The following is a 23,896-nucleotide window of genomic DNA, read 5'->3' as shown; positions in this document are numbered from 1 at the left end:
TTGTCCAAGCGTCCTCTGTTGCCCTCCAGCCTCTCAAGTTCGGGCTAAATCACTATATACATGCCAAAACCCTGAAGAACTTGACAGTGGGTGTATGTCATTTGGTTAAAGTAGCTCACATCGGTAACAACCAGATGTAACTTTGTGTATTGCACATATCCTTTAATATCAAATTGATTCTTGTAGTAATTACCATTCGGAACTTGTGGCTTATATGCCATACATGCACTTTTTAAGTCTACAGAGAAATAACTATTTTTAGTGGATTTTAAGGACCACCACTGTCTGTATTGCATTTTCACAAGTATAACACTTACTGTATGGCCCTTTTTTGTGATGTCCTTCATCTTCTTCATACAGACATAGTAACAGTTGTCAGTGTATTACTGTGGAAACATAGTGTTGAGAGTAATGTGTTTTCAACTTTTTTGTTTGTGTTTTTAGCTGGCAAATACATGACATACACGTTTTATAGTCAAAGATAGATGTTTTCTATTTTCTTACAACTTCTATAGTGCAATAAGGTAAACATTTGTGTTTTATTGGGGGATTATAATAAAGTATGAATATGTTGTATTTGAAAGAAATGTTGTCAAACATTTCAATTGTCTTCTAGGTCAATACTTTATGAATACAACATATAACACATACATAAATTGTATTATTGAATAATAAAATCCTAACTCAGTGTTTATTTGGGTGGGCTAGTGGGCTGGGCTGTTACATCAAATTAGCCCCGCCCAAAACAGGAAGTGTTGCTCGGTTAGCTTAGCGGCGACCCTACGCATGTAAAAAGAGAACAGGGTGCGACTTCTGTAAGCTTGAGTTTCTTTCTTTTAAACAAAACGTTCCTTCTGTTGAAGACGGTGGCTGGCAGTGCTGAAGTTGTGAAACCATTGGTCAGTGATAATTTCCCTATTGTCGGCCGGGTTATGAAGGATTAGCTGTGTCATAAGGAGGTTTTGTTGTTGTTGACTAAAGCTAGCGGTACAGAAATTGAGCTAACACATCTCTTTGCTCTTTCATTTTTCCCGCCGACTACAAGGTTAGTAACGTTTCTGCAGAAAGCCACAGCGCTGTTAGCTCTTATTCTGTTTACCTCTGCCGCATTCACCACCTGCGCGTCGCACTGGCACACTGACTTAAAGGTGATGTCATCGTGCATGGATGACAATAAAAACAAACCTGCATCTCCAGCTCCTATTTGGACTGTAATATGAAATCCCAGCATATTACAAATGCCGTTCACTGATGTAGCAAGGCGGCATCTCTAGAAAAATCACAGTTACTGTGTGTGTGCTGCAATCTCCTTAAATAACTGCTGATTGGATACTTGAACTGCATCTGATTTATTGCAGAGCATGCAAAAGGAGAATGACCAAGTTGGAGGAGACAAGGAGTCGAAAGAGGAGAGGACGCAGCATGCTACTGAGGGGACAGGGAGCAAGAGGATCCGGGAAAATACTCCGAGCCCACAAAGAGTGAACACTCCCCAAGGTGAGAAACAGGATGGTTTACTGCAGCTACACAGAGAAACAGCCATGAGTCCAAATGGATCATGTATTTCTAATCCAACATCAGTTTTATTGGACTAGAAACATTCCAAGAGAAAGTGAACTCGGATTAAAAATAATAAGGATGTACATATGTGAGAATATTTGCTCATTCATATATTATCAGGGCGACTAGCATCCTGGATAAATAATTGATGTTGGACAGCTGTGGCCCAGGAAGCTACTTTTGCAGGTGGTCTCAGTTCTTTTGACCTGGATGTTCAGGATAAAGCTTTCCAGTTCTTGACCTCAGTTGACTTCAATCTGCTACCTACCAAATTTTCCACAGTTATTGACAAACATCTGGCACTCAACGGGAAATTAAACAACAACAAACATTAATGTTCTCGTAAAAAAATACTACCCTCTACGGTGGCCCTGAAGTGCAAGACACCATAGCATTTCACAAAACGCCACAGCATTTCACAAAACGGACGGAAAGGGTATTCCTTTAGGGCAGGGGTGGGGAACCTTTTTCCTCTCAAGGGCCATTTACATTTTTTCAACATCCTCCGAGGGCCGTACAAATTATTGACCTCTGCTTAAAAAAACTAAAATCACAGCCCATTTATTTCTTCTTTCTTTCATGCTGTGCAAAGAAAAAGCAACCTCTTAATCCAGATATTTTACCATGACTCACGTATGCATGCACATGCACGGTTGTGGCATGACCACCAAAACAGAAAGATATGGACACAAATGTGCAAATGTATTTAGTTTCCTATCCATGTGGACATGATTTAAGTGGGGGGGGACCTAACCTCCTCCCGGGAAGATTTTTTTTTAAATGTTGAAGTTAAAAGCATCAATCTGGTGCACTTTGAGAGCAACATTAAGAGATCTATGGATAATCTCTCAACACCCATACAGTATGAAACAGAACTGTAAGCATATTTACTTTTTCTTCATGGATATTTTACAAATCACTCCCCTTTCAAACTGTATTCTTGTTTATTAATAACAACTTTTTTTTACTGTCATATAGTACTGTATTTGATACCTGTTTACTTTATTCTCTTATTTTTTTATAACTATGATGATCATATAAAGATGTGCCTTTACCTCACTGGTTGTAGAAAAAGCTTCTTATATTCGTTAGCATAGCTAGCTAACCAGATGCTAATAACAACAAAGCTATTTACTGTATGATCAGTATGACAGATGAGCAGACCACTGGGCTTTCAACTAAAGACACAGCCACGCACAAACTGCGGCATGTGTACGGCTCCTTATCTGAAGTGCCGGAGCGGTGTTCTGGTGCTCTCCGTCAGAACTACACCCCTGTCAGACGAGACATATACCACGTGATGACACGTTAGGCTCGTGTTGTGTTCATGGACCCTGACCTTGGCCAGGAAAAACAGGCACTCGCTTGTTTAATTTTTTTTGCGGTCTAGATTTCTAGATTTCTTTTCTTTTTTGCGTGTGTTTATAAATTACCTCGAGGGCCGTACCAAATTGTCTCGCGGGCCGTATACGGCCCGGGGGCCGGAGGTTCCCCACCCCTGCTTTAGGGAGAACACTTCTTGTTTGTGATTGGACAGAGCAGCCAGAGAAGCACTGCTGTGATTGGTTGTTTTTGCTGCCAGTCAAGAAATTACGCTTCGTGATTGGCCCAACACATCAGCCGTTAGCTGTTAGCACACACTCAGAGATCACAGCTCCTCATATCTGTTCAGAAACTGGACAAAAGTTAAACATGTACAAACCACAGACTGTCTATGTCATGGCGAATACAGTCGCTGCTTTATTTATGTCTGTATGACGTTGTTGTGAGTGTGGACGGAGCAGCGACAGGTTAGTTTAGCCTGATGGATCCGATTCCGATTTACATGGAGATACGGCCCGCCCCCTCTCCAGCGTCTTGTTTGAATGACAGGAGTAAACACAGAATTAATGCTTTATTAACTCATGGTTTTTAAGGGGCTTATCTCCATGTAAATACTATGGTAGACCACCCAATATTCGCATCGCTCTAATCGCTCGAGTTTCACCGCGGCAGTCAGCTGTGTTTGCTCCTGTCATTCAAACAAGAGGAGCTGGAGAGGGGGCGGGGCGTATCTCCGTGTAAATCTTATGGGAGATGCCAACTATAACAAAATGCACATATTTGACCGTGATTTAATTGTAATACACGTTTCAAAGTGATGCAGAATTAACTACATACTGATAACGGTTAGTAAAAACCATGAATTAACGCTTTGACAAGTCTGCAAACAAGACGGCAGGCGAAAAGCTTTTAAGATGGGTGCTTTCTGAATGGAATCGGATCCATCAGGCTAAACTAACCTGTAGCTGCTCCGTCCACACTCACAACAACGTCAAACAGACATAAATAAAGCTGCGACTGTATTCGCCATGACACAGACAGTCTGTGGTTTGTACATGTTTAACTTTTGTCCAGTTTCTGAACAGATATGAGGAGCTGTGAGCTCCGAGTGTGTGCTAACGGCTGATGTGTTGGGACCATACGTTGTGGGACCATAGGGTTGGGACATATTTGGGTGTTGACCAATCACGAAGCGTCATTTCTTGACTGGCAGCAAAAACAACCAATCACAGCAGTGCTTCTCTGGCTGGCTCTGTCCAATCACAAACAAGAAGTGTTCTCCTTAAAGGAATACCCTTTCCGTCCAATGTGAAATGCTGTAGTGTTTTCTGAAACGCTGTGGTGTTTTCTGAAATGCTGTTGTGTCTTGTACTTCAGGGCCACCGTCACCCTCATCACGAGGCTGATTGCCTTTCTTAGCTGTTAACCCAGATCCTTAAAGGACTAAGAACATACTTATAATTTGTAACCTGATAAAAAGTGCTTATACGTTACGTTATAATATGTTATATATCTTAATATATATCAAATGTATTGAACTGGTGATCACGGTTTGAACAGATGACAGCTATAGGCCTACAGCTTTCATGCTTAAAACATAACTTGGTTTTCTGATGGATTTGGACATAAACGCGAGTGAAGTCTAACCGGACGCGAGAGAGAGATCAGCACCTGCAGCTCTGCCCGCTGTGACGGCCCGTCTACACAGCGGCGTGCGTTGAAGCTTGCCGGCGGGCGTGTCTGAAACTCGACCAACAACCAATCACATGAATCTCCCGCCCCTGACACACAAGCAGCGGTTAGATTGGCTAGAGCTTGTACTGGCATATGATTCGATTGGCTGACGCTTCTGCCGAGGCTTCAAAAGTTGAACATTGCTCAACTTTTGCAGCGAGCCACGCCAGCAAAGCTCCGCGTCGCTTCCCACAATGCAGTTCGGCGAAAAGTGCCGTCCCCCCATTCAAAGTGAATGGTGAAGCTTTCAACACACGCCGCTGTGTGGACGGGCCGCGAGGGACCGGTGAGCGGAGCAAAACACACCTTTAGACCTAACACATTTAGCTATGGCACTGTCGTATACATTGCATTATTCCATTTGATCATATGTTATCAACTTAGGCATCACTCCCAAAAACAAAAAAAATATATTCATAACTCATTCGAATACCTGAATCATTTCGAATATTAGATTAATCGTTCCCATCCCTAGTACATAGCACATCCTCTAAAAAGTCAATCCCTGACTACTAGGACTCATTTATTCAGCTAGGGCTATCAACTTTATAGCCCTAATAAGGGCGATCAATATAAAGGTTTTCCCACAAGTATATTCAGAACTTTGCATTTCGGACTGTTTAATTATCTCGGTTATAAATTGGATTATCGTTGACACCCAGAGATAAAACATTCACCATTTTATGGATGGATACTTTAGCAGCAGCATTTTGACAGTCAATCTACAAGAATTACACAGTTACTTAAAAATCGAATCGAATAGAATATAAATAAAATATAGATAAACATAAACAAATGTACATTTCAAAACATTATCAACATATTCTCAGTAAGAAATAAATGTATTCAGAGTATCTAAACACTATGAAATATCCAGAATAAGTAAGAATTCTCTCTAATATACCAATCTACTTAACACCATTAAACACATGAAATACATAAAACATTTGTACAGTAGCTTGCCATTAGGAGTAATGTATATCCTGTGAGGTAACGTGTCTGATGTACGTCTGTTTTTACACTATCCGCTTCAAAATAAGAGTAAATGCACCATGTTTTCTTATTAGTTCAACTGCAGTTTGTTGGCGGTATGACGGTATTATTGTTTTGGGAAATTACCCTCTGATGTGTTATGTTGTTAAATCATTAAAAGATGGATTTCCCTCACAGCCAGCCCCCCCAAGTTTGTGTCTGTGGAGGAGCTGATGGAGACGGCCAAAGGAGTCTCCAACATGGTTCTGGCCCATGAAATAATTGTCAACAGCGATTTCCAAGTCAAACCTGCAGCGCCTCCTGAGGGGAGGTGAGAGTTGAGTCAAGTAGAGTCACTGATTTGAAAGGCCCTGTTATTGAGTTACTCCTCTCTTGCTTCATAAGCAGGGAAAGTATATTTACTCAGTACTATACCTCAGTCAAATGTTAAGGGACTTCAGTATGTTCATTTTATGGTACAAAATACTTCTAGTACATTTTGGAGGCAACCTGTTAACTATATACTCCACTTATTTTAAGTTATATGCAGGTTCATATTATTAAAATAAATAAATAAAACAACTAATGACTTAAGCCTGTTACAGCAGCTGCAAATGTCCCCTCTGTGGGACTAATAAAGGTATTCTGATCCCGATTCTGAAGATGGACATTGGGCTATTATTAATTTAGATAACTTTTAAAAAAAAAAGATTATATATTTTTTAAATAATAATAAAAGTAATTAAAGTGGGCTCCACCTCTTATGAGCATCACATTTAAATGATATTCACATTATTGGACCAGTAACTATATTCCAGTAAAATTATATATACTATTCTGAGACCTTTTTTTAGGGGTATATGGAATGCCACAATGCATGACCTGTTTGGGATTTCAGCCAAACACTTCAGAGACATGTTTTGTATATATCTGAGACCGATCATATATTATTGAAAAGGAGTATAATACGTGACCTTTTAAGTAGAACATCTGAGTATGTCTTCCACCACTGTTTTTGTAGTAACAACCTCTGCTGTGCCCCTGTACAGTTTGGAGCACAAAGTGAAAGAGATAATGCACAAAGCATTCTGGGAGTGTTTGGAAGCCCAGTTGACGGACGAGCCACAGACGTACGGACATTTAATCAAACTGCTGGCGGAGATCAAAGAGGTGAGGCAGATGTTGTTTGTTTTATTCCTGGAAATAAAAACGTCCCCGATGACTCCAAAGCTCTGAAAATGTGTTCCTATTTGAACTCTTCAGATATGATCCCGCAGCTGTTTATTGAGAAGGTCGTGGTTTATAAAAAGAACTAATTGTGATTCATTAACTGTTAATGATATTGGAGGGATTGGTCATTTTATTTATAATTATCATTCGTGATATAATAAATTATTACGGTGTGATACTTCTTTTTTTAAAGAGGATCTGTACCAAACAATTATGTTTTGTTAAATCTGAATAATATAGTTTATCAGAAACATTTCAATAATCCCAGGGGGAAATTGGTTTTCGTGAAAGTTGTTCCAATATAGAATCAATCAATTAAGTGCCTCTCCTGTGACATGTCTCCATATTTTAATGTTCAAAAGCTCTTTATGTTTCTCATACTGCCTGTGCTGCAGCACCTCTTTTCACCCTCTGTCTGAAACCAGAGCCCAGTCTGCTCTGATTGGTTAGCTGGCCTGCTCTGTCTAGAGATGTTCCACCCCTTAGCCTGTCACGTACAATGTGTTTGAGCACTGGCCAATAGAAGGGGTGTTGGTGGTAGAGAAACTCCCTCTGGAGAGAACTTTGGGATTGTGGCCTATGTAGAACATCTACATGCACTAAAACCTATATAAGACACTAGTAAGTGCAAGTGGCGAGTGAGTGAATATATTTTGATTCAATACAATTTCCAATGATTGTGCAGCACTACATGCCATACCAATATAGAATATCTGTCCCTAATACCAATTACTCTGTCTTTCCTTTCCACTGACAACAATCATCATCTATTTCCCTCCTCATATAGACTTTACTCTCATTCGTGATGCCGTTGAACGTCCGTCTGCACACCCAGATCGAGGAAGTTTTGGATCTGCCTCTAATCCAGCAGCAGGCTGAGAAAGGAGTGGTGGACATTGGTCAGCTGTCCCAGTTCATTGTCATGATGATGGGCTCGCAGTGTGCCCCATGCAGAGATGAGGACATCAGAAAGCTAAAGGAGATCACAGAAATTGTGCCTCTGCTCAAGTAAGCCAAGTATTATTAGTCCTGCATGCTCCAGGGACCAGTTTATTTTAAGATTAGGTGACATTTAATTCCAGTCCATTACAGTGCAGAAGTCAGCTTGAGCTGGGCCAACGTTATCATAGAGGATGATAAGAGATGAGCTAGCAGGCTCACAAACCCAATAGAGTGGTTCAGGGATGACGTATTTTTGAGGGTCGACAGGGAGGTTAGCATTGCAAGGGCTCCTACGACAAAAAGAAATGGAATTTTTCCATTGGATTATTTCAGAAAATGATCAACATATTTTCAACCACTTTTAATAGTAGTTGAAGAGTAAATGCAATTGCCAGAATGAAAAAGCTAACGTTAGGCAATTTACATTACATTTAGCTGACGCTTTTATCCAAAGCGACTTACAATAAGTGCGTTCGACCAGGAAGACACAACCTTGAAGAAAACAGAATCATATAAGTACATCAGGTTTCATAGAGCCAAACATTTCAAGTGCTACTCAACTGGCTATAGATAAGCCAGTCCTTTATTAGTATATAAGTGCTCTGTTAGCAGTTCTTTGTTAGTAATTCTATCGCTCGAAGTGGAGTCGAAAGAGATGAGTTTTCAGTCTGCGCCGGAAGGTGTGTAAGCTTTCTGCTGTCCTGATGTCATTCCACCATTTTGGAGCCAGGATAGCAAACCCACGTGTTTTTGCTGATGGGAACTTGGGTCCCCCTCGCAGCGAGGGTGCAGCGAGTCGTTTGGCTGATGCAGAGCGAAGTGCACGCGCTGGGGTGTACAGTTTAACCATGTCCTGGATGTAGGAAGGGCCAGATCCATTCGCAGCATGGTACGCAAGTACCAGTGTCTTGAAGTGGATTCTAGCAGTTACTGGAAGCCAGTGAAGGGAGCGGAGGAGCGCGGTGTGGGAACATTTAGGAAGGTTGAAGACCAGACGAGCCGCTGCATTCTGGATGAGCTGCAGAGGTCGGATGGTACATGCAGGTAGCCCAGCCAGGAGGGAGTTGCAGTAGTCTAGGCGTGAGGTGACAAGAGTCTGGGCCAGAACCTGCGTCGCTTTCTGTGTCAGCTGGGGACGTATCTTCCTGATGTTGTAAAGCGTGTATCTGCAGCAACGGGTTGTAGCAGCGATGTTTGCAGTGAAGGACAGGTTGTTATCTAGGGTCACACCCAGATTCCTTGCAGTCTGAGTCGGGAAACAACAGAGGTGCCGATGTTGATTGTCAGGTCAAGAGTGGGACAATCTTTTCCCGGAAGAAAAAGCAGTTCAGTCTTGTCTTGTCAAGGTTTAGCTTGAGGTGATGAGCAGACATCCACTGAGAGATGTCAGCTAGACAAGCAGAGATGCGTGCGACGACCTGGGTCTCTGAGCGGGGTAAGGACAGAATTAATTGGGTGTCGTCAGCGTAGCAGTGGTATGAAAAACCATGCGGGCTAATGACTGATCCGAGCGAGTTTGTGTACAGGAAGAAGAGGAGGGGACCAAGAACAGAGCCCTGAGGGACCCCTGTAGTTAATTGACAAGGGTCGGACTCGGACCCTCTCCAAGTAACCCTGTAGGTGCGGTCTTTGAGGTATGAGGTGAGGAGGGAAAGTGCAGAGCCTGAAACTCCAAGTTCTTGGAGAGTGCGAAGGAGGATCTGATGGTTCACCGTGTCGAATGCAGCAGACAGGTCCAAAAGGATGATGACAGAGAGGGAGGCTGCTTTAGCCGTGTGCAGTTCCTCAGTGACAGCAAGGAGGGCAGTTTCTGTGGAGTGACCTGCCTTGAAACCAGACTGGTGCGGATCCAGAAGGTTGTTCCGATGGAGATAACAGGAGAGTTGTTTAAAGACAGCGCGTTCAAGTGTTTTAGACAGGAACGGGAGGAGAGAGACAGGCCTGTAGTTTATAACATCTGATGGGTTGAGAGTGGGTTTCTTTAGGAGAGGGTTTACTCTTGCCTCCTTGAGACTGTTTGGAAAGTGACCAGAAGTTAGAGAAGTGTTGATGAAATGGGTGAGAAACGGTAGAATATCAGGAGCGATAGTCTGAAGGAGGTATGAAGGGATAGGGTCCAGAGGACAGGTGGTAGGGCGGGCAGAGGTAATGAGGGTAAGAACCTCACTTGGAGAGAGAGGGGAAAAGGAGGTTAGTGTGCCGGTTGAAGGTGGCTCAGGTGATCCGGCGGTGAGTAGAAGTGAGTCAGAAAAAGAAGAGCGAATATCATCAACCTTTTTTTCAAAGTGGTTAACAAAGTCGCTTGACAGAAGGGAGGAGGGGGAAGGGGCTTTGGGGGGGGTCCAAGAGGGTGGAGAAGATGGAAAATAGTTTTTTGGGATTGGAATAGGAAGATTGGATCTTATCTTGAAAGAAAGCGCTTTTTGCCTGAGAGATCGAAGCAGAGAAAGAGGAGAGGAGAGCCTGATAGGTTAGGAGGTCGTCATGGTGTTTGGATTTCCACCGTTTCCGCTCTGCTGCCCGAAGGACGGTTCTATTAGCACGCAGTGCGTCATTTAGCCAGGGAGCAGGAGGGGACTGACGAGCCTGCCGAGATGTGAGGGGACAGAGAGAGTCCAGAGAGGATGAGAGAGAAGAGAGGAGAGTTTCTGCAGCAGAGTTTGGAGGCAGGAGTTGGAACGAGTCAGAGGAAGGGAGGGCTGAGAGCACCGAGGAGGCAAAGGTAGAGGGGGAGAGGGAACGGAGGTTACGGCGGACAAGTGCAGGATGCGAAGAGATTAGTTTGTTATGTTTGGAAAGGGGTAGAGAGAATGAAATGAAGAAGTGATCGGATGTGTGGAGCGGGTTTACAGAGAGGTTAGAAGTAGAGCAGTTCCTTGAGAATATGAGATCGAGGACATTGCCAGCTTTATGAGTGGGTGGGGATGGAGACAGTGAGAAAGCAAAGGCGGTTAACAGAGATGTTAGTTCATCTATCTTCCCTGTCTGGAGGTTGAAGTCTCCGAGAAGTACAGCGGGAGGGCCAGTTTCAGGGATGTGTGAGAGGAGATTATCCAATTCCTCCAAGAAGTCCCCCAAGGCGCCTGGTGGACGGTAGAGAACAACAATGGTTCATTGTATAGGATGGGTTACTGTGATGGCATGGAATTCAAAGGTGGAAGGAGTGAAGTTAGGTAGCTTGAAGAGGGAAAAGCTCCATTTGGGAGAGAGCAGGAGACCAGTGCCACCTCCTCTGCCAGTGGGTCTGGGTGTATGGGAGAAGGAATATGCTGTGGAGAGAGCTGCTGGGGTGGATGTGTTGAATGGAGTAATCCACGTCTCAGTGAGAGCAAGGAAATCCAGGGTCTGCAGGGAGGCGGAGCCAGAGATGAAGTCAGCTTTAGGAACAGCTGACTGGCAGTTCCACAGGCCGCCTGAAACTAGATGTTGGATGTCAGTGGAGCACGTGGGATAGACGAGAGCAGGCCGGTTATAGCGATTAGGAGATACACGGGGCCAGTGATAATTGCGAGAGGACACATGAACAGGAATGGAGAAAATACACATGATTTTAGCATGAGGGGCTAGAAAAGTAAAGAAAAGAAAATAAGACACCAGCAATACTTAGCTCAATCAGAGTAGGATTTGCCTCCTCTTTGCCACCGTTGTGACTCCCGCAGGACTCCAATGTCTTTGTCTGTCTGATGCTGAAGCTAACGCTCCAGGAAAGAGCTACCTAAAATGGACGCCTGATTGCTGAGTTCTCACAGCTGTGGTGCGACGCCCCTCTAATTAGTTAACTCTCTACAGCTGATGGGCGACAGCAGAGAGGCCCTGTCTATATTGTAATGCAGGCTTGAGTGCCTACTGAGACCTGTGTAACAGGTTCACGTGAGCAGATCTGAGATTTAAAATCTCTCAAAAGCGCCGTTTTAGCTACAATAACTACAGAACAATTATACAGAGTAGAATAAATGAAATAGAGAAGTCTAATTAAACAATAATATAACTTACAGTGGTTGCTGCGTCAATAGGTATTGTCGTCACCCGGTCTAAACTAACTACATCGCGGTTGCCTGACTTCACGACAACACCATAATAGCGGTTAATGTTTGCTGTTATGATGTTTAATAGTCCCATTTAGTCACTTGTTAGCAATCGCCTTTTTTGACACGGAAAAACATTTTTATTCAGTATTTTCTAACGTATATTATGTCTTAAAGGTCTCCTATCATGCACAATGCACTTTTTTATGTCTTTTACACTTAAATATGTGTCCCCGGTGTGTCAGGGAACTCACAAAGTGTCAGAAAACAAAACATCCTTTACCTCCGTACCCACATCTCTAAAAACTGGGCTACAACGGAGCTGATCCAGATTTGCATCCGATATGACGTAATATCGGAAATGTGTGCTGGCTTTACGCCCACGGCCCTATCAGAAACGTTGCTATCAGAAAGAATGCGCGACGTGTTTTGGACGTAATATGGTCTTTGTTTACATTAGCAAGCATCGCTAACACTCAGAGCTAACCTGTTCTGGAGAGAGTATGTGTAAAGAAGCAGGAAATAAAAAAAGGAACTCACCTTGTGATAAACCCGCAAGAGAAAAAGCATTTGAGCGTCATACTGTTTCAGATAGAATCCTTGATGTGGTTTGGAACATGGTGTTTAATCAGGGCAGCATTTAACTGAGAATCTCGTAGAATTCTGAGCAGGCACAAGCTCCCCCTCCTCTTTTTTTCAAGCTAAACACATCATAGATATGTTTTTGATATAGTGTAATATTCCTGAGACCCATAATATATGCCATTATATATAAAACATTGACTTGGAGACAAGGGAACTGGATGTGCTAGAATGCTAACTCATTTCCAGATGTAGGACTCATTCCTTAACCAATCTATGCACAATTTAATGAATAAGAATAACAATATGAACCCCAGCCAAGTTGGACATGGAATTTCAAACCTCTTTGGTATTTTTTTTATTTCATAACATACAGTGATCTGTTTTCTGTCTCTGTCTTCCTCTGTCCTCTCCCCTCCTAGGGCAATATTCTCTGTGATGGACCTGATGAAGGTGGACATGGCCAACTTTGCCCTGACCAGCCTCCGGCCTCATCTGATGCAGCAATCTGTTGAGTACGAGAGGAGCAAGTTCCAGGAGTTTGTGGAGAAACAGCCCAGTAAGGAATCTCTCTTTCATTAGATTAGTCATTTTATTCCAAATATTTAGCTAAAGGATGTGTTTTACCATTTAAAAAAACAAAACACATTTCGTCTGCAATCATTTCATCAATCCATAACTTACATTTATACAACCACAATAACAAAAAAATCGATTTTGCTTCTATAGTGATGGAGTTATAAAATATGACATAAGACATCCAATCTCAATTGAAAACTTGAAAAAATATATATAGATGTTTGGAACAGAACTACACATTTTTGTGTTGCGATGCTTGTTTAGCGTAAAAAAAGTACAGAATTAACGTATTTATTTATATTTGAACCTAAGGAAAGACACACAGCAAGTGAAATATCTTTAGTTCATGTGGTGTCCCCTAAAGCTTAATGACTGGAAGTCTTATAAAGGAATCTGGAAACAAGTAGATTCAGTTAAAGGTAGGGTAGGTAATTTTGGAGAAACCAGCTCGAGTGCTAGAATCTGAAAGTACACAACTGGAAAAAATCTGCCTCTTCCTTCAGACTTCCTTACAAAGCCCCTCCTCCAACACACACGAACGCGCACATGACCAATGAGGGCACGAGATAAGTTTGTGCCCAGATGGAAGGCTGACAGGCAGGTAGGCCATCCAGTTATTTTAGCCGGGCCGGCTCAGATGATTGGTCGTGCTTTTACAGTACTACGGCTTCCACAGATGACATTTTTATGGATTTTTTGTCAAAGCACTTAAGATATTAATTGCTATCGGGATGTTAAGAGCATTCCATGGAATATAACAAAAAGTGTTTCAGAAATAAATTAGATACCCCACCTTTAAGTTTAATGCTTAAAATGCCCCAAAAAAAATCACAACATCTTTTATACTCAAAGAGCATTCCATGATAATAAATCATATCTCATTTGATGCTATGTTTGTCTTGTTAACATGTACTACAGCTCGTCTGCTTTGACATAGGTCATACAATATTTGCATGATGCTTGTTCTTCCAAATATTAGTACAGCATGCGGGCTGAGAAATGTGTGATCTCGATTGTGAGGGCGGCAGTGGTTCAGTCTGTATGGGATTGGACTTTGGTCCGAAGTGTCCAACCCATTTCACCGCCTGGGCCACTGCCGAAGTGCCCTTGAGCAAGGCACCTAACCCCCAACTGCCTCCGCTCTGACCTCTCAACTGCATGTGCATGTGTGCATATAACTGTGTTTATTTTTATATCTATGTGCATGTTGTAAAAAGTGTGTACTGTATGTACCTGTATTTAAAAAAAACACATGTGCGTGTATGACAGAATGGAAACAGAATCTTCTTCTTCTTCTTGGATGGATATTGCATATATTTGTGTGGGAAAACAGGGATCAGCTGTATCTAGTAAAGCTAAAAATGAAATGCTCTGTTCTTTAGATGCCTTAGACTTCACTGAGAAGTGGCTTGAGGACACAGTGAGAAGCCTGAGAGAGACGGACGGTTCTACTGCTGCCTCCTCTGACCCCCCCGCCCCCCTCTCTGCTGTTAATGTTCATAATAAAGCCTATATACGCCTGCTGAAGTGGGACCATGCCTCAGACCCCTTCCCAGAGGTGAGCATGAAGTCTGTCATGTCTCCCTCCTGGTTGTATAGAGGTGTGATACATGAACCTGTGTTCCTGTTGTTCTCCTCTCCACAGACAATTTTGATGGATCAGGTCCGGTTCCAGGAGATGTATCTGGAGGCAGAGCGGCTAGTTCTGCTCTCCTCTGTGCTCCTCATCATCTACACCACCACCGGGGAGGCTATCTCAGGCCTGCCAGGGCTGATGGACACTCTCAAAAACACTGTCAGTGCCCTGCTGGCCGACATGAACACACCGTGAGTACCAGCGCTTTAAATGTCACGCATAAATGCAATAAAACTAAGTTGGACAACTTTGTTGGTGAGTATCAGGCAAAATGATCTTATGATAAGTTAAGACAATATTTAGATTATTTACAAATTGGATTGCATGAAATAACATATTAATATTCACCAAACTGTTTCCCTCTATCCTACCAATGTGTTTTGCCTATAGAATCGGCTTTTATCGAACTTGCTACTAGTCAACGATAAACAAAGTATGTTCAACATGAACATACTTTGATAAGAATTGAGCTAAAGCTAAATAGTCAGATAGCTAACCAAAAGCAGTTAGTAAACTGCTTAAATATCACATACTGCTAAAACTGCTAATGTTTTTAACTGACTAAAATGTGCCGTCCCAGCAAGTAAAACCAAACGGATGAAGTTACAGCAACCAAGTTGTTGTTCTCACCTGTTGCACAATAAATACAGCTCTAAATAAATATCTGTGATAATCAAGCCCAACATTTCCACACAATGCTAATCAATCCCATCTCCAGCAGGGCAAACTCTGTATTTCGCAGTGTACTCGAGTGCTGGGGTCTGTGGTGACTTCCCTGCGCTAGCTTACAGTGATGCATTCAACTTCAACTAGCCCAAGCTAAAAGGAGGCAGGATGGGGGGGAGAGACATTAGTGGAGTAGCAGCAGCTAGGGACATGGCTGAAGCTTTGACGTACAATTAAAAAAAATCGCCCATTTTGTCGTTTCTAGAGTTGATGCCCAATATATAAAAAATAAACTGCAAACTAAACTACATTTTACAACCGAAATCTCTTGTATTGCACATGCGTTGATAACTACAACCATCTACCTATTTCCATATATCTATTTATGGCAACAAGAAAAGAAGATTTTGGGATGTGTAAAACCAAAACACAACTGTGTTCGCTCCCTGAGCTCCATTTCCTTTCACCTATAATGACCTCCACCGAGTATAAAAAAATAATATTGCATGATATAGCTAAACAAAATAATATTATGTTTCAAAACTAAAAACCTACCTTTTTATATTATGGCCACTGGAAAAAAAGGGACATTTGGACAGGTAAAAATGAACATTAAATGCATCATGCTCAACATGGACATTGTTGATGTAATTCCTCTCACTGCCACAAGGAGGAGACAATGCTAACACCAGTTTAACAGGTTGTGTTTCGGTACTTAACACTAGAACCGCCAGAGGTCGCTGTATACCTAAAACCGCCAACGGGTCAAATTTACCCGCTATTGATTTTCAAGGTACAATGTTATTTTATTTATCATGTAGAACAGTGAGTTTTGATCGCTCAGGGATGAAACTTATACCAATAGAATCTGTGGACTCTCAGCTTTTCATATGATATCGTTTGTGCAGATAGCATGAAGTATAAAATATCACTACCAGTGCTGATTTAAACGCTTGGTGTTAGACTTGTGTTTTGTTTTGGTACAAATCTCTCCATCTCTCTCTCTATCTATCTATAACTATCTATCTCTCTATCTATAACTATCTCTCCATCTCTATCTATCTATAACTATCGATCTATCTATAACTATCTATCTATCCCTCTCTCTATCTATCTCTCTATCTATAAGGAACCGCAGTAGACAAAAGGCGTTGCTATAGCAACACATCATGTTTACGCTGCATTTTCTATAAGGTAAATATTACCCGCTGGCGGATATGGGTTTAATTTTTTCAATCTGACTTCATATTGACCATTTTTAACAACAGAGGGTGCTACATAACACACTTTCAGGAAAAGTCACGGACTGGGAGACTGAAGGGAGAAAAAAAGTTACATACAATCAAAAACCAACTGCGGGTAAAATTGACCCGTTGGCGGTTCTAGTGTTAAATGACATCCTATTTATTTACCCCCCCCCCCCTAAGGTCTTTCAATGCAGAGGAGGCGTTGGCGACTATCGGGGAGAGAATGTGCTTGGAGCTGAGTAAGTGTCTGAGTCAGCACGGCTACTCTCCATACGCTCCTGACCGGAAGAGCATTCTGATGGGACAGATCTCTGCCACCATCCTGCCCGGCAACACCATCCGCAAGCTCATGGGTAAGAGCAGGGACTCACGGGTTCAATTGGGATTTGTTATGTTTATCTGTATCAAATATAATAATTAACATCAAAAAGTAGACAGTAACACAAAGTAATATGAAATAGTTACCTTCAAGTGGAATAAATGTACATCTTAAAATATTATCCTAACTTTTCAATTACTTTTCAAAGTGCCAGTTTAAATGATAATTTCCTCGCAATCTTAGTAAAAAGCATCTACAGTAAATGTTTATACACTGAATTAGGGATGGGAACGATTAATCGAATATTCTAAATTATTCAGGTATTCGAATAATTATTCAGGTTTTCGAATATGAGTTATTCATATTTTTATAAATTATCTTTTTTTATTTTTTTTTGGGAGGGATGCCTAAGTTGATTACATATTCTCAAATTGAATAATTCATGTGACAGTGCCATAGCTAAATGTGTTGGGTGACGTCTCAAGGTGTGTTTTGCTCCGCTCACCGGTCCCTCACAGCGGGCAGAGCTGCAGGTGCTGATCTCTCTCTCTCTCGCGTCCGGTTAGACTTCACTCGTGTTATCCATCAGATCTAGCTAGTTCTAGCCAATGACATGGCTGCTGCCCCTCCCTACACGCAGATCACGCAGACTCAAACCTCATCTTAGGTCCAAATGTGGCGCAAATGAGCTCCGCAGCCGTTGCGAGGTTCCGGCACTAACAGTTCATGAGCGTGCTCCCCCGCCCCGTCAACACTCGCGACACATGAGTGGCCAGCCTAAACAACAATAAGCGCTGCTTGGCAACCGTGTGTGGCGGCAAAGTACATAGACATTTTGACAGGAGAGATTTCGTTTTGCCTGTATTCAACATATTTTAACATAGTCCGGTAATTATTTACACTCTAAGAAGAGTCCTACACAACAGACATGGCGTCAAAAAGGAGTAATGTGTGGAAATATTTCGACCAGGTTAGTGAGTGCGGTCTAGAGGTCAAACTATGCCAAATTAAACTTATAACATGCTATACCCGCAACCTCCGTTCCAGCTGAGAGGGTCTTCTCTACAGCCTATAGCTGTCAAACTGTGATCACCAGTTCAAATTCGACTTGGTTTCTATACTTATTTGAACATGAAAAAAAAAATTGGAATATTTTTTTTTTACCCAATTTTTTTATATATAGGATATGTACATTTCGGTTAACCGGTTTTTGAGGGTTCGAATATTCGAATATACATTTCTTTCAAATTCCCATCCCTAATTCTGACATGACATTTGGTGTATATGAAGGATCAAAAGCCAGCATCAAGCATGAACCCACAAAGCATGGTGAACGAGAGTTGCTCTGTTTCAAGGGCTCCTTTTGCCAAGACCGCCATAGACAAAGAATGCAGGTTTTTTTCTTCATTTGAACACTAACAGTTACAAAAGAAAATACATGGTGCATGTGCGGGGGTTACAATGTACATGTTGGTGACAGATCCCCTCTCCTCTCTGTTCCCCTCAGAGTCTCGTGTTCAGAACTATCTCCTGGCTTCCCTGGACTCCAATCAACATAACGCCCCCCCTCCTCTCCCAGGAGGCCTTGCTCCGGTCAGCAAGGAGGTGAAGGAGCTCGCTGTGCGCTTTAGTCGCCTCGTCAACTTCAACAAGCTGGTCTTCTCCCCATTCTACCAAAAGATTTTCAGTAAAGTCCTTGCGTCAGAGGAGAGTCCCGGCGCAGAGACGTAGGGTGGAAGTGGAAAGCACCGTGTCGTTTTTCACTTTCCCCTCCCTAGTTAAAGATTAAGTTCAGTATTATCAACATGTGTTATCCAAGCTAATACAAAACCTGTGTTTTAGAATTAATACTAAAACTATACTTAGTGTTAAAGTAGTAGAACAAAAATTCAGTTTAAATTCTGAGCCGTCTCAGAGCAGGACCCTTATTGGCCAACAGTTCTCGGAGTGAAACACACTATAGTTCTGCGTTAAGGCCTAGAAATATTCTATTAATGTTCTTGGCATGTTCTTGGCATGTTCTTACCAATGTCTTTATTTCTTTATTGGAGCTCTAGAGATGTCTCAACCTGTCAGGAGTTTTAAGGAAATGCGGTTCAGGCAGAGGCGTGCAGGCACATTCCATGAAAGGAGAGAAGCCTTGATGAAAATTATACGATTTTAAAGAGGTCCTATTATGCTTTTTGGAGTTTCCCTGTACCTTTATTGTGTTGTATAGGTTTTTGTGTGGATGTAAATGGTTTGCTAAGAGGAGTCTCTCCCACACACTCTTCCCCCCCCCCTGCCTGAATCTAAATAACAAGTTGTTGTTTAACTTGAGGGAGTATTTCTAAACGTGGGAGCATTGACATTTTGGTGTCTCTTCTGGTTGCTATAAGCCTCACTGTGTGAGTCATCATCTAAGTAGCAAGTAAGGGAATCATTATATATCCCAAAAATATTGAACTGTTCCTTATAAACTACCATTTTGACTGAACTGAATTTTGTTTTTTTGATTTATTTAGATTTGAGAGCGACATTTTTATTTGACTGTATGTTTGTACATCTCCAAAAGAATGTTCACATTTATGTTAGGGTACACACGTTTTAAAAGGATGCATTTGTAAGGGGAATAGCATTGAACCTAAAACAGAACTATTGTGCGTATCTCCTGAAAACTCATAACTATTGTGGAGCTCTCCTACTGTAAATACTGGCAGGGATAGAGTCATTTCCTGCTTTAAGAATGTTCATAAAGCGTTCTTACTCTGAAGACAGTAGCGGCAAATATGCATCATTTATACATGTTTGTCTGGGACTGGTACACTCAGACAATCATAAATACTGTACAAACCATAGCCAAGTATTCAGTCAGTTTTCAAACTTCTGACACAGTTGAACTGATGAAACACACACACACAGGCGACTGCATGCTGTCTTTCACACTGCAATTGAAGGGAAATAGAGAGGATACATACACTACACCAGTGGTTCTCAACTGGTCAGGCCTCGGGACCCACTTTTTCCTTTGTCAATAAATCGCGACACGAAATGTGAACCACTCAAATCTATTCAACAAAAACTCGTGCTGTAATATATACGCTTTTCAGCATATATAATACATTATTAATTAAAGTGAAGTACAGTGCATATATCCCTTCACATAACTAAAGTATGCTTTTAAAAAAGGTTTAATGAGATGATGGAATCAAAGCTGAACTTTATAACATAAAAAGGCACACATGCTGAAAACCCAACCGCAGGAGATTTTTAGAAATACTAACATATAAACTACGCATTCTGGTACACTCTGAGAAGAAAATAAATAAATCTATTACTACCCGAAATATTTATAATATTGTATGCCATTGTTTGTTTTTCACTTTGTTCCGACAGCTGAACTTGCTGCTCCTCACAGAGAGAAGAGTAAAGAGGAGATTGTGGGTAAGGGTAGATAGCTCCCATTGTTCTGTGACCTGTCAATCATCAAACCGGGGGTCATATTTCATTATGTGTTCATTTTTATCTGAAGTTGTACCCATGGATGTATAAAGAATAGTTCTACCGCAAAGTTATTCTCCGTGGGGACTTCCGGAAAAAATCTTGATTCTGATTGGCCAGAAGACTCAAAAAAATATCAGCAAAGATGTTTTATTGAGAAGATGATCACTACGTGACAGAAGTTTTCAAAACCGTTTATGGTCTCCGGTACAAAGTTTATGTATATCAAATGGTCCGAAAATGCAGCCTGCTTGCAGATCTGAAGGCTACTGGCTCATCAGGAATCACATCTAAAATGCCTCACAGGACTGGAGTATGAAGTATCAAAATGTGACCAAAATAACACGATGCCCTCTTAAAATGAAAAGGCAACAAAAGGGGTCCTCTTGGAGTAAGAGTCTGTAAAAAACGTCCTACATATAGTGTTTTTTTGTATCAAAAAGGCTTTAAAGACTTCTTCTATCTACTGTATGTGCACAATGTCAGTCCTACACATATTAATTAAAAGTATAGTGACTATGATAAATTGATAAGGACTCAAGGGAAACCAGACTCTTAAACTGTCTTTATTGTTTTGAATTATTTGCACTAATTTATACTATTTATGAGATGTTTTTACTTTTGACAAACACTTAGCTTTCCATAATGTTTACTCACTCAACCTTCTTACAGAATACTGACAGTGTTATCTTCCCTCCTCCAGGCAGAATGACGTTGCCTATTCCCCAAATAATTACAACATTTACTGCTCACTGCAATTACACTGATACTTGTCTCTCAATATTCATCCAACATGCAAATAAAGCATTGTTTATCCCACACAGATGACTCATTGCTTTTCTCCTTCAGCTTGTCTTTGGTGTATATTTGTTCCTGGCTTGAATCGAACTACCCTATGGACTGAATGGCACCATGAAACACTCCTTTTTTGAAAATAAGTGAACAGATAATATAACAGTAATTACTTTTTAAGTTTGTATGATGAAGCCACTTCACATTGTTATACAGCTTTTTGGCTAAAAACCATTTGAATATAATGTGTTAATAACAAAAAAACAATCATTATTTTTCCTGTTTAACCTGTTTTCATGTAGTTTACATATAAGACACTAGGTGGAGCCAGAACTCGAATTTAAGCTAATATGACATGTTTTGTTATTATTTTAGATTCTAGTGTTTTCTAATAACTAGAAGCAGAGTAAACAATACTTGAATAGCAGACCTTAACCAGAAAAAGCTGAATTATTCATTTTACTTTACAACTTCACATTTATGAATTACTTAAAGTGTTCGATATCTTATCAGAATTAGGTTGATTGCCTAGGTTTACATACAAAAGGAATTTCTTTGGTGTATAATGGTGCATACATAAGCAGTAAGAGGAATTTGATGGTGAAAAAGGAGGAAATATGGAACTATTATACAACTATATTGAAAAGGATTATAAAATGTGTATGTGCATGTGTTCAACAAGAACCATGTTAAAGAAACAATTGCAACAACATGACGAGACGGGATGATTAAGGAGTATAGCAATCAGTACCAAATGCACTTTTAAATAACAGCTAAAGGGGTTACTGTCTCCTGGATGCTAGGTGTTTATTTTAAAAGGATATTAATTTTAAATATAATCCCAAATAACAAGATTAAAAAATAACGCATTTTATCTATGTTTTGTATTTGTTTGGGGCAGAATATCTGTCACTTTAAAGCAGGGGTGGGGAACCTCCGGCCTCCGGGCCGTATACGGCCCGCGAGACCATTTGGTACGCCCCTCGAGGTAATTTATAAACACACGCAAAAAAGAAAAGAAATCTAGACCGCAGAATAATTAAACAAGCGAGTGCCTGTTTTTCCTGGCCAAGGTCAGGGTCCTTGAACACAACACGAGCCTAACGTGTCATCACGTGGTATGTGTCTCGTCTGACAGGGGTGTAGTTCTAACAGAGAGCACCAGAACGCGGCTCCGGGCCGGGACTTCACAAATTGCAGTAACCATAAGGAGCCATACACATGCCGCAGTTTTTGCGTGACTGTGTCTTTAGTTGACAGCCCAGTGGCGATCTGCTCATCTGTCATACTGATCAATGATCATACAGTCAATACCTTTGTTGTTATTAGCATCTGGTTAGCTAGCTATGCTAACGAATATAAGAAGCTTTTTCTCCAACCAGTGAGGTAAAGGCAACTATATGACCATTATAGTTATCAAAAAACAAGAGAATAAAGTAAACGGGTATAAAATACTATATGACAGTAAAAAAAAGTTATTATTAAACAAGAATACAGTTTAAAAGGGGAGTGATTTGTAAAATATCCATAAAGAAAAAAATCTGCTTACAGTTCTGTTTCATGTGGGTGTTGAGAGGTATCCATAGATCTATTAATTTTACTCTCAAAATGCACCAGATTGATGCTTTTAACTTCAACATTCAAAACAAATCTTCCTGGTGGTGCATGCCCCCAAACCCCCCTAGATGAGGTTAGATCCCCCCCCCCCCCCCCACTTACATCATGTCCACATGGATATGAAACTAAATACATTTGCACACATCTTGTGTCCATATATTTCTGTTTTGGTGGTCATGCCACGGTGCATGCATGCGCGGGTCATGGTCAAATATCTGGATTAAGAGGTTGCTTTTTCTTTGCACAGCATGAAAGAAAGGTGAAATCAATGGGCTGTGATTTTAGTTTTTTAAGCAGACGTTGATTTCAATAATTTGTATGGCCCTCGAAGGATGTTGTAAAAATTGAAATGGCCCTTGAGAGGAAAAAGGTTCCCCACCCCTGCTTTAAAGACTATGGCAACTCTCGGCAGAGGTGGACGGTCAAACTCTTTACTAATGTAGAAGTACAGTAGAAATACTACAGTCCTAAAATACTCCATCACATAGTAATGGATTCAATTGTAAGTACAAGTACACGAATTACAATCATAATACACTTACATTTAACTTAAAGGTGTGGTATGTCATTTTGGAGAAACCAGCTCGAGTGCGCTAGAATCTGAAAGTAGCCAATGTCGTGGTAAGCGTAAAGTAATACAGACGGTTTTAGAGCACGGTGGTTACTTTATTCAGGCTTGTACTTTCCATGTCATTTCGTAGAAGCATGACCCGTCGTGTCCACATCCGGTCTCATACATCCTGTTAGCTCTATCACAATAAAAGCATAACAGCTAACACCACATCTCCCTTTCTTAAGAAAACAGAACAGACTGTCACATTTATATACTGTGACTCAGAACATGCAAAATCAGGTGATAAACTGAAAACTCTGCAAGAACCTCAGAACATGTCATCACACTTCTTTCTGCACAATCACATAGCTATTTACTCAAAAATAGAACATTGCACTCTTAAGGCTTCTCATGAAAAACAACAAAAAACAACCACTGAGTCAGGCAATATCTTTGTGAGCATAAGTGATCTAAACATCAAAACACAAAATTATTCAACATTCTTCCCTTTTCACATCGTCTTTTTTTTTCTTTTTCACATTCATTTGTCCCCCCCTCCAGTTCACAAGTCCAGTCTGTGAGGTTTTACCACCACTCTGCCATACCTAGTGGTAGGGCCGTGTGTGTGTGTGTGTACGG

At 41.1% G+C, this 23,896-nt stretch overlaps 1 protein-coding gene across 3 annotated transcripts; it reads left to right on the top strand.

Moving 5' to 3' along the window:
* The first annotated feature begins 748 nt into the window (after nt 1-748).
* On the top strand, nt 749-19,296 carry tcp11l1 (t-complex 11, testis-specific-like 1). Of its 3 annotated transcripts, none has more exons than XM_034085334.1 (10): nt 749-899; nt 1,359-1,497; nt 5,788-5,920; nt 6,639-6,759; nt 7,607-7,827; nt 12,791-12,927; nt 14,330-14,505; nt 14,593-14,774; nt 16,677-16,849; nt 18,323-19,296. In XM_034085334.1, exons 2-10 carry the CDS (start codon nt 1,362-1,364, stop codon nt 18,544-18,546), a joined length of 1,503 nt encoding a protein of 500 aa, XP_033941225.1. In that variant the 5' UTR covers nt 749-899; nt 1,359-1,361; the 3' UTR covers nt 18,547-19,296. The 3 variants fall into 3 exon arrangements, with proteins under 3 accessions (XP_033941225.1, XP_033941224.1, XP_033941227.1); XM_034085333.1 differs by having other exon boundaries at nt 749-1,045; XM_034085336.1 differs by lacking the exon at nt 749-899 and having other exon boundaries at nt 1,411-1,497; nt 5,771-5,920.
* Nucleotides 19,297-23,896: the final 4,600 nt, after the last annotated feature.

Source organism: Pseudochaenichthys georgianus, chromosome 6 (genome assembly GCF_902827115.2).
Source record: "Pseudochaenichthys georgianus chromosome 6, fPseGeo1.2, whole genome shotgun sequence".
In the NCBI taxonomy this organism is placed as follows: Eukaryota; Metazoa; Chordata; class Actinopteri; order Perciformes; family Channichthyidae; genus Pseudochaenichthys; species Pseudochaenichthys georgianus.
The sequence above is the reverse complement of the archived record's forward strand: the minus strand, read 5'-3'. Positions and strand labels throughout refer to the sequence as shown.

Excerpts from the sequence above, each read along its gene's own strand:
- tcp11l1 (XM_034085334.1), top strand. The coding sequence starts at position 1,362 with ATGCAAAAGGAGAATGACCAAGTTGGAGGAGACAAGGAGTCGAAAGAG. Across the intron at positions 5,921-6,638 it reads GCAGCGCCTCCTGAGGGGAG|TTTGGAGCACAAAGTGAAAG; the intron begins GTGAGAGTTGAG and ends GCCCCTGTACAG. Across the intron at positions 16,850-18,322 it reads CACCATCCGCAAGCTCATGG|AGTCTCGTGTTCAGAACTAT; the intron begins GTAAGAGCAGGG and ends TGTTCCCCTCAG.